At 52.3% G+C, this 10,498-nt stretch overlaps 1 protein-coding gene across 1 annotated transcript; it reads left to right on the top strand.

Moving 5' to 3' along the window:
* Positions 1-2,208: 2,208 nt before the first annotated feature.
* LOC119309305 (endoglucanase 22-like) lies at positions 2,209-9,870 on the top strand. The gene is made up of 4 exons (XM_037585331.1): positions 2,209-2,950; positions 3,140-3,340; positions 3,422-3,676; positions 8,967-9,870. Exons 1-4 carry the CDS (start codon positions 2,474-2,476, stop codon positions 9,651-9,653), a joined length of 1,620 nt encoding a protein of 539 aa, XP_037441228.1. The 5' UTR covers positions 2,209-2,473; the 3' UTR covers positions 9,654-9,870.
* Positions 9,871-10,498: the final 628 nt, after the last annotated feature.

The raw sequence follows: 10,498 nt of genomic DNA, 5'->3' as shown, positions 1-10,498 counted from the left end.
ATTACGGAAATCGCTCAGAAACCAACTCGACCGACGCTAGCTTGTGTTGCACATACGACTGTCAAGCATATTATAGTCGTACGACGTGTTGTGTCTGTGTTATTTGTTAAATTGTGTTTTTTCGTTTATGCTATATAGCTCTGTGAGTGTATGCGTGTTAGTGTTTTTTGTCTGTGTTTTATTTGTGCCGTGCGGTTGTCAATTATTTTTCCAAAAAAAAAGTTCTTGAATTCGAAATTGCTTGTGAATCTAAAATTTTGTTCCCAAAATAGGAGCAAAATTCAAAACCAGGAACACATGCACACAAATTGTGCACGAATTGCACAAAAATATTTCCAACTTTCAAACAGGAATACATGTGCACGTATTGGACGCGAATTTAAAAATAATAGAAAATGTCAAAAGATATTCCTGAAATTTCAAAAAATATTTAGAATTTTAATATTGAAAAAATAATGAGATAAACAAGAATATAAAAATAAAATCGAACGACAAAATATATAAAAAGAAAAGGCGGTTGAAGAAAAGCTTGAAAACATGAAATGGGTCGGCCCATATCTGGGCGAGCTCGCACATGAGAAATGCGAAATGTAATAACAAAGTTGTGGTTCCCTTACATAACGCGCATTGTTGTTAGCTCAGTTGGTTGATGCGCGAGACTTGCCGCCAAGTGATCGCAGGTTTGATTCCCCGTTCTCGCGTTTTGCCCATTATATATTTTATTCTTTCTTCCTCCACTTACAGTCAACAGATCAAATACGGTGCTATACGGTGATCCAGTGACTGTATAATCACTGCAGAACGTATATAATGACCGTAACGAGCGTATTCTGAAGTACAGTGATTGTAGTGTGCTTCAGACTCAAATTGAGTGACCATAAATATATTTATCTCCCGGCAAAATTCCGTAGGGTGCCCGCGACTGGTCACAGTGCGCGCTTTGAAAGCGCCCGGGAAAAATGGGAAGCGCGGGGCTCGGCACATAGGCGGCCTCAAGAACGTGCATGCCAAATGCTGTCCAGACCGTGCAAAGGTTCCGCGCCGACGACACGTAACGAGCGGCGCCGGCGGCCGGCCGGCGAACCGAGTCAATTAGGCCGTAAAACCATCACGCGTGTGCCATGGATCCCGTGATTATTGCGCCCAAATCAGGTGTCGCGTGAGTGGGTCGAGACTGGGACGTGCATGGTCACCGGCGACCGGCGGATCGGCGGGCACGTAGTGACATCCCGCAGTTCGCGAGAGCGCCGTCGGCATCGACTGACGCGTCCACGCCGCGCGATGTCACCTTTGGCTCGCTTGCTTGCCAGTTCGATTCCCGCCATGGCTAGTGGATACCGACACGTGCACGTCGTGATTAATAGTGGCTTCTGCTCCATACGCAATTATCTCGTCCGCATCCGCTCGTCGGCGCCCGAGCGGAGCACCCTCGCTCCGTCGGTCGCGCCATGCCATTGCCAGCCAATGCGCACTATTACGACTTCCTCTTTTTCTTACCGGAGCTTCATACGCGTATACCGTAGTCACCACGGTCCTCCGCAGGCACGCACGCACGTCGAGAGCCCAGCTCATCCGATCTGTCCGTTGCCGCGGCAGTCCAGCACGTACGTGTACGCACGCGCCGCGCCGCCCCGCCCATGCCAGGCCGCACTGCCTGTCATGCCCTACCAACGTACTACCGACATTTGTTTATACTCGCCCCAGCCCGGCTGCGCCATTGAATGAAGCCCGGTGGGCGTTGGGTACGCGTGGCCTGCCGGTAACCAGCGTGGAGCGTGGGCTCGGAGCACGCCCTGTGTTCACTCGATGCCTGCCTGCCTGCCTGCCCCTGCACGGCCGGGCAATAATCCCCTCCCCCACTTAGCAAGCCAGTATTAATGTCGCTCACCCACAATCAAGCTGCAGGAGCGGTGATCAGGTCCGTCCAACCACTGACCTCCGATCTCCATCCCCCACCCCCGCCGAGGCCGAGGCCGAGCGCTCTACGCAACGCAGCGCGCGGCCACCGGCGAAGCGTCTCGTCAGTCGGCACCCATTTGGCCGCGCGCGGGGCCGCCGTGGACACGTAAATCGGTGCACCGGTCGCGCGCGTACGTGTCGCGGGGGGGACGCCAACGCCACGGCCACGCCGTGTAGACGGCGGTGGTACGTACTACGTGCGCGGGACCCGCCCGTCATCTCTCGCGCACCTGGAAAGACTTTGACACTGGCCTCCCTTGCTTGCGTGCTTACACGCGCACAATAGCGTCAGTTGCTTACACCCCAGCACGGGATCAGACAGTCAGACACTTTCAAAGATAGAGATAAAAGAGAGATAGAAAGGAAAGAAAGGGTCTCTACTGGAAACCGGGGCAGCAAGCAAACACTCCGGCTAAACACAAGGTCCTTGATCGCGGGCTTTGGGAGGCGAGAGACCGACGCGCTGGTGAGTGGTGACTGCTGCCGTGCGTCGGCGCGCGCGCGCGTGCGTGCCATGAGCCGGGGCCGCGTCCGGCGGGCAGCTGGTAGCCCCGTCGTCGCCACCGCCGCCGCGCTGGTGCTCCTGCAGGCGGCCGTCCTGGCGCTGTCCCTCGGGTGCGATGCCGCCGCGGTGACCGCCGACGCGGAGCCGGATTACCGAGAGGCGCTGTCCAAGAGCCTGCTCTACTTCGAGGCGCAGCGCTCCGGGCGGCTGCCGTACAACCAGCGCGTGAGGTGGCGGGGGCATTCGGGGATCACCGACGGGCTGCAGCAGGGCGTGGACCTGGTGGGCGGGTACTACGACGCCGGCGACCACGTCAAGTTCGGTCTGCCCATGGCCTTCACCGTCACCATGCTCTCCTGGGGCGCCATCGAGTTCGGCGACGAAATCGCCGCCGCCGGCGAGTGGCACCACACGCTGGAGGCCATCAAGTGGGGCACCGACTACTTCATCAAGGCGCACACCGAGCCCTTCGTCTACTGGGCCGAGGTACGCACGCACGTTGCGCATTTTCCTTCTTTTTTTACCGCCACGACCGTCGTCCGTCCGATCGCCCGCGCGACCGCTTCGAGACGACACGGGAAAAGCGGATGCCCAAGGCGACCGCCATTAATTTACTGCTGCGATGCGAATGATGGCCTTGATGGCGGACGATGTCTGACGGGATGGGACCCGCAGGTGGGGGACGGCGACACGGACCACTACTGCTGGCAGCGGCCGGAGGACATGACGACGTCGCGGAAGGCGTACCGCGTGGACAAAGACAACCCCGGCTCCGACCTCGTCGCCGAGACCGCCGCGGCGCTCGCCGCCGCCTCCATCGTCTTCCGCGCCTCCAACCCGCATTACTCCCACATCCTCCTCCACCACGCACAACAGGTACGTGTCTCTACGTGGTAACACATCACCGGTGCGGGACAAGCCACCTGTATCTGATTCTGACTGCGACTGTGCGTGCAGCTGTTCGAGTTCGGGGACAGATACAGGGGCAACTACGACATGAGCATCACGGAGGTGCGGGGCTTCTACGCGTCGGTGAGCGGGTACCGGGACGAGCTGCTGTGGGCGGCCTTCTGGCTGCACCGCGCCACCGGGAAGGAGGAGTTCCTGCGCTACGCCGTCGACAAGGCCGACTGCTTCGGCGGCGTCGGCTGGGCCATGACCGAGTTCAGCTGGGACGTCAAGTATGCCGGCCTCCAGGTCCTCGCCTCCAAGGTACGTCCACACTCAATTTTTTTACTACCTGTTCATTCATCATTTACTATTGGTACTAGAAGAATTCGCTTTCATCAAATTAAGTTGGTGCTGGTGGTTGAGCCGTGCTACCAAGGGCTAGCCTATGACCGTGCATGTTCCCCTCCTCGCTGAAATCAGTACGCCTAGCCACGAACAGTCCTGCGCTGCCAAGTAGGAGTATTCGTAACAGTACCCTTTTTTTTCACTCCCACGACGACAAACACTAGACGGTTGTTTGCTTAAGAAAGGGGAATTAATGTCTCACATGGCTGAAACACTTTCCTGCTCCCCAAAAGAAGCCATGTAGGATCCACACCTCTGTCCCATGCCTAGCTCGAGCAGGCATTAGGCGCGCTCAGATGCAAAAAATCAAACCTGTTTCATACACTCCACCTGCGATCCATCCATCAGACGGTGATGAGTGGACTGAGATCCATCAACAGATACATAGCTCCAACACACGTCGCTGTTCATCATCAACGACTAACAAGTCCACTTGTTAGCTTGGAGTGAGCCAGTCAGTAGATCAGGTTCCCGCAATGATGGTGGCCGGGGATCAGCGAGGGCGCCCTGCGCTCACTCACATGGCCGAGCATCTGGATCGATCCGCTGGGGGACTTTCCCGCCTGAAAGCCGCGGGGTTTTGCTAATTAAGCCGGGGCTTTGCTTTTCCTGTCCACATCGCGCTCGCCCCGCTTTAGGATTATTCGGTTTCCTTTCCGGAAAAACTTGAGCCGTGCTGCCGCTAAACAGAGGAAAAGCCTCTGATCGCACAACTGCTCCCTGACCCGACCCGGTAGGGTTTGAACCAGCCGGCGACCTCTCTACTCTACGTACGCTTAACTAGCAAGGCACGACTTGATCCTTTCTCGGTGGTAGGCGTAGTTTTTACGGAGGAAAAGGGAAGGAAGCTAGCCGTCTCCTTTGTCTCGGATTAGTAGGAAGTGGTGCTTTATCGGAGTCTCGTCAATCCTCGCCCTGTCACCATCAATCTCGTCTCAATTACGAATTATTACGATCGCGTCGACAAGCCGGTGAGGCTGGCTATCCGGCGTCCCCTGGCAGTCTGACCCTGTCCCTGCCACAGCCACACCGCACCAGCGAGGAATCGGACGCCTGGCATGGACGTACGGACGTACGCCTCAGGATCCCGGTGCTGCAAAGCGATCGATGGCCAGGCACATGGCGCCCGATGCGTGCTGAGATCAGTATACGGCCGGCGCTATATCCTCTGGCTGGCCATCTATCTGCTCTGCTGGATTCGATTATGCGTACACCTTTTAATTTGCTGCTGATGATGCGAGGAGCGTGCGCGCCAGACCAGACATTTTTTTTTTCTCCCGCCCCCGGTTGCAGAAACCGCCCAAAAACGCAGGAAATTTGGGGCTTTGTTCTCGCTCGCGATACCTGCGGTAGGGCCGTTAATCCACACGCATACCGCCAGCTAACCAACTAACTTGGTCAAGGCCAAAACTGACGCGCGGGAAAAGACACGGGCGACCGATGGCGCTGCATGTATTCTGCAGGGAACCCGGCAAAACGCTGGTGGTGTCACTCGCTCCCTCGTAGACCTCCACGCCACGCGTTACGGAGGAGAGAACTAGACAAGAAATCGCCTTTCGCTCTATTTTCCGTGCAAGCCATCTGGAGGACTCGTCGACGGTGTCGTCGCATCGTTTGCATGCGGAGCAAGAAATCACCTCACTCTCTTCTGTCTCTGGCCGTGCACTTCACACTTGGTGGCCTCGTGCGGCCCCACCATGCTCCTAGAATTCCACATGGATGTCCTGGTCCACAGAGGGATGAGTGGGATGGGTGACCTGGCCTGGTCTCGAGCGCACTGTCGTGAGGGTATAGTAGGTAATGGAAGCGGCGTTGTCTCATAGCGAGTTCTTCATCAGCCCTAGTCTTCACGGCGCAGTAGCTTTCTTACTGTAGCTTTTTCTTTCTTCTTCTACCGGACGAGCTTGCACCACAAAAATCTCCTTTTATGGGAAGTTTTCCATCAACGTTTTTGTTTGAAAAATAGCAAAATAATAATAATACGGTGACAACATGTCCGCAAAGTCGGGGCACCTCGGCCAACCTAGGCACTAGCTACCCACACAAATATGCACACGCTGTCAAGTGGAACAACCTCGTCGAGCATGGCATCCAATGCCACCATTACTCCTCTGCGAGCTAGCGAGTACGACTCGACCATCAACGTAGCCCTCGCCACAAATAGGTGTTGAGATCCATGCTGGCCTATGCCAACCAATCGACCACCCGGTCAGCGACTAGTCAGCTTCGACTCCGTCGACCAAGCAAGCATTGGAACCGACCATCCATTTTGTGTCATCATCTCCGCGAAGGCCCCCCCTAAGTAGCACCAAGTCCGCAAAGACAAGGTGAGGCACGCCAACCTCTCAAACACGTCGGATGAAAACCATTGTGAGTTTATGGTCAACTATGGGGGTTACTTGAGAAAACAATATTTCTTTTTTTGGCGACAGAAATCTGATCTATACATCAACTGCCGTGGCAGCACCGAAAACACCTTAATTAATAAAAATACATCCAGGTCCATAGACCATCTAAGGATGACTATATTCACCGGAAATCCAAAGGCGGGCCGCCCGTCGCACCCCTCATTGGAGCCATACAAACCTTGTCGTAGTAGACAGTCGAGAAGTCATCATGCTAAGGCCCACACGACCAGCGCACGAGAGCAGCACGTAGGATCTAATATGTAGACACACGATCACAGACGACGAAGGACTGGATCCACGGAGATCCACCGAAGACCAACACTAATCGAATCCCACGAGATCCGCGACAGACACATACACCTCCAGAGTCCCTCCGATGACGCTAGAGGCACCGTTGGGACGGGGGATGAGCTGAGGACCTTTTCCATCTACAGGGAGCCGCCGCCTGCCTTGCCTTCTTGAATTGGACACAGACCCTAACCGACAAAAAAAACACCTAAAAACGGACCAAAAGCCCTCCCACCGGCAAGGCCATGGTACAACAGATCTCCATGGGCCCAAGGCCACATGAGGTGAGGTGGACCGGCGGCGACATCGACGGGAGGTAGGAAGCCCTCATCGCCTGGGAGTCGCCTTTCTTTGGAAGGAGGAAAATTTTTAGGGGGAACCAGAAAAGAAAAAGATATTGCCTGAATAAATATGTGTTCGTGTTGCTAGTAAACGGAGTACATAAGAATTAGGGAGTACCTAGAACTCATCTAGATGAGATATAATTTGGTCTCATTCATTTTGAAAACAAGAACAAATACAACCCACGTCAGCACACACGCATCTTATAGCATCACATCCAATGGCTATAAAAGATGAATGAGACCAAATTATATCTCATCTAGATGAGTTCTAGCAAAACTGTAAGAATTAACTAAGTCTCATATACCTCCTGCATCATCTATTTTTATGTGAAGTTTTGTGCGATTTTTATTTTTTGTTTCCTTTTGTTTTTTGTTTAATGTTCGTTTAGGTTTCGATTATGTCTTTTTCCACGCCATGGGTAATTACAATTGCATTTTGCACACCCGCGCACAACTGCATTGCATGTCATCGGTCACGTGCAAACTGCATGTCCACCGATCACGCCCAAATGTAGTTGCATGCTCCGCCGACTATGTGCCATTATCGTTACATAATTTGTTTAAAAATACAATAAAAGGTGGAGAATGAAAAAGTAAGAGCAGGAAAAAAGTAAAGAAAAATTCAAAAAAAAATTAAAAGATTATATGCCGATGGATGAGAACTAACTAATTCTCATCTAGATGAGAGCCAAAAATACCATAAGAAAGGTGAAGCGTGAAAAAAAATGTGAAAGAAGAAGAAAAAAACAGAAGGAAAGAACAACAACAAAATTCTATGGCGATGTCACTTACTACATGAGAACCAAAATTGAAGGAGTCAAGGGAGCCAAATCAGTAATCTAGGTGAGTATAACGTGGATCGACTTTCCTTTTATTTTTAAAAAGCAGTAAGCAATGAATATGCTAGCTGCTTTGAAGGCGTCTGCCAACTAGTTGTAAGATGTGGACATGTTTTCTTGGACATGACATGACTGACAAGATGCTAAAAATATATTAATAGCGTGCTCCTTTTTCTTCTTCTTTCCGATCGAGCGCCGGTTATATAAATAAATGTCCTCGTACTAACTACTGCATATACTCCTAGCTGAAACCTTCGCACGCACATGGCGTCGAGAAAAGAACATGCTTCATTTCCAAGCAATTAGCTAGCTAGCTATGACTAACCATAGGGGCTCCTGGCACGGCAGTACTATACGATGGCCCAAGCAAATTAATATCGCAATCGTAGCGGTTGTTGAGCTGGTATGCATAGGTTTTGTCCATCATAGTACGCCGTGTCAACTCACATCCTTACGACTGTTTCTCTGAAGGACGATGCCTGTTCTTTGGGCTGTCTCTCAACTTTCACCATGAAGTGTTGGCTTCATGGCGCTGTCAGCTTTTGCTGTGCTGGACTGGAGGTGACTCTTCTTGAGCGACTTCTACGTACACAGCCAGGCATGCATAGATGCATTATTTCATGAGGTAAATGCGCTCTGTGCGTAGCTATTGCTGTCGTTTGCAAGTTTGTGCAGTATTAACCTTTTGTGGAGGCAATGGAATATTCTTCGGGCCCAAAATTTCTGAAACGGAAATCAGACAAACGGCAAACGGAATCAAGATGTTCCGTCCTTTGTTTTTTCTTCGAAGCCCAGCACCGGACACCTGCTGAGGCAAAACGAGACGCCGGCTTTCACTCACTCACTCGTTCGATTCAGCTGAAAGGGTTAACATCGGAGGACGACGTGGCCGATGCTCCCGTCTGCATGCGCCAGCATCGCTCGCTCCTCTGGAGTCCATTAGTTGGTCAGTGAGAGTGGAAAATATACTTGCCTGGAGTCAGAGGGAAAGCGACGCCGGCCGGGCGAGTAGTACACCATGTGGCCCGCCTAGCCTCGCTCGCTCGCAGCCACCGACAGCAGCACTGCGCCGAATTAAAGACAGATTCGATAGTTACAGCTTGCATCGATCCATCGAGCTGGTTCCCAATTTCTTCGGGAATCTGCATTTCGTTCAATCCATTTGCATAACTCATCAGTACTAGTATCACGGAATGATTTTGTCAATTTGATTATTTCAGCAACAATGCCCTTCTTTTTTTTACAGTAATGCATTGGTAGGTGTTTTTTCCAGTGTTGGTAACTCGTGGATTTATGCGACATTGACCTGGTAACCTTTTTTTTTCAGCTGCTGCTGGACGGCGATCCGCTGGGCAAACAGGACCGGCTGGTGCTGGAGCAGTACAGGGCGAAGGCGGAGCACTACCTGTGCGCGTGCCTGCGCCTGAACAACGGCAGCAACGTGGACCGGAGCCCTGGCGGCATGCTGTACGTCCGCCAGTGGAACAACCTCCAGTACGCCTCCAGCGCCGCCTTCCTCCTCACCGTCTACTCGCGCTACCTCGCCGGCGCCGGCGCCCGCCTCCGCTGCCCCGACGCGCCGGCGGTCCCGCCGTCCGAGCTCCTGGCCCTGGCGCGCTCGCAGGCCGAGTACATCCTGGGCCGCAACCCGCTGCGGCTGAGCTACATGGTGGGGTACGGCCCCCGCTTCCCCGCACACGTGCACCACCGCGCCGCCTCCATCGTGTCGCACAAGGCGAACAACCGTTTCATCGGCTGCATGCAGGGGTTCGACAACTGGTACACCCACAAGCGGCCGAACCCCAACGTGCTCACCGGCGCCATCGTTGGCGGGCCCAACTGCCGCGACGAGTTCAGGGACGACCGCACCAACTACGTGCAGACCGAGGCGTGCACATACAACACGGCGCCCATGGTCGCCGTCTTCGCCAGGCTGCACAACCTGTCGACGGCAGCGGCGGAGGAGGGGTGCCGCCCAGGGGCGGCGCTGGGGCTCTCGGCGAAGTGTAGATAAAGGTGGCATTGGCTTGGGTGGGAAATTCTTTTTTCTTTCTCGTATACGGGACTTACTTCCATATAAGATCTTTTTTTGAAGTGTTCATATGAGAGAGGTTTATTTAGTGAAAGGAAAGAACAAAGGAGAGTAGTGAATGAACAATGAGGAGACCGATCAGGATGGTGAAGATTAGATACTTGTATTCTGAAGTTAATTAGGTGCCTCAGAAAGCAAATTTAAAGAGCTCTAAACTTTACTGAAATTAGGTACCTCAGTCTTTTAAGTTCCTTAACGAATGTCTGACATTTTGGACCACTGCATGAGTGTGATGACAGAAAAAACCATCTCTTAGTGGAATTGACAAAACTACCATGGCGGCACCCGGCAAGCGACATGTGTCACTTGCCGTCACAACCCGTGGCGGCAAGGCCTAGCGGCTGTAGCCTCTGGCGGTAGATCGAGAATCATAGGAAATCGCAATAGAAGGACAGGAAATTGGATGGGATGTTCCACGTGGTTAAGTTAATCGGTTTTCCCTGACCATATGATTTGTTTTCTGCTTTAAGATGTGCACCGTTAAGTTTTTGTGTAAACGGCCCGCATATAACGATTGGGGGATTGAGGTGCTCTCCTTTTGTCTTTTTCTCTATAGGGTCGTGGTTTGCGCGGTGATTGGCCAGGGGATGGGGCCTTTTCTATTGTCTGTTTTTTGTTTGGCTGTATTTTTTTGTTTTCTTATTTCAAATTCATTTTATTCTTTAGTATGTCTTTGATTTTCCTACTTATTTTTCCATTCATGTTTTTGTGCCTTTTCTCTCAAATATTTTAGTTATATTTTTCTTGACATTCATTTTTATTTTGGT

Source organism: Triticum dicoccoides, chromosome 5B (genome assembly GCF_002162155.2).
Source record: "Triticum dicoccoides isolate Atlit2015 ecotype Zavitan chromosome 5B, WEW_v2.0, whole genome shotgun sequence".
Taxonomy (NCBI): domain Eukaryota; kingdom Viridiplantae; phylum Streptophyta; class Magnoliopsida; order Poales; family Poaceae; genus Triticum; species Triticum dicoccoides.
This window is presented reverse-complemented; position numbering and strand designations above follow the sequence as displayed.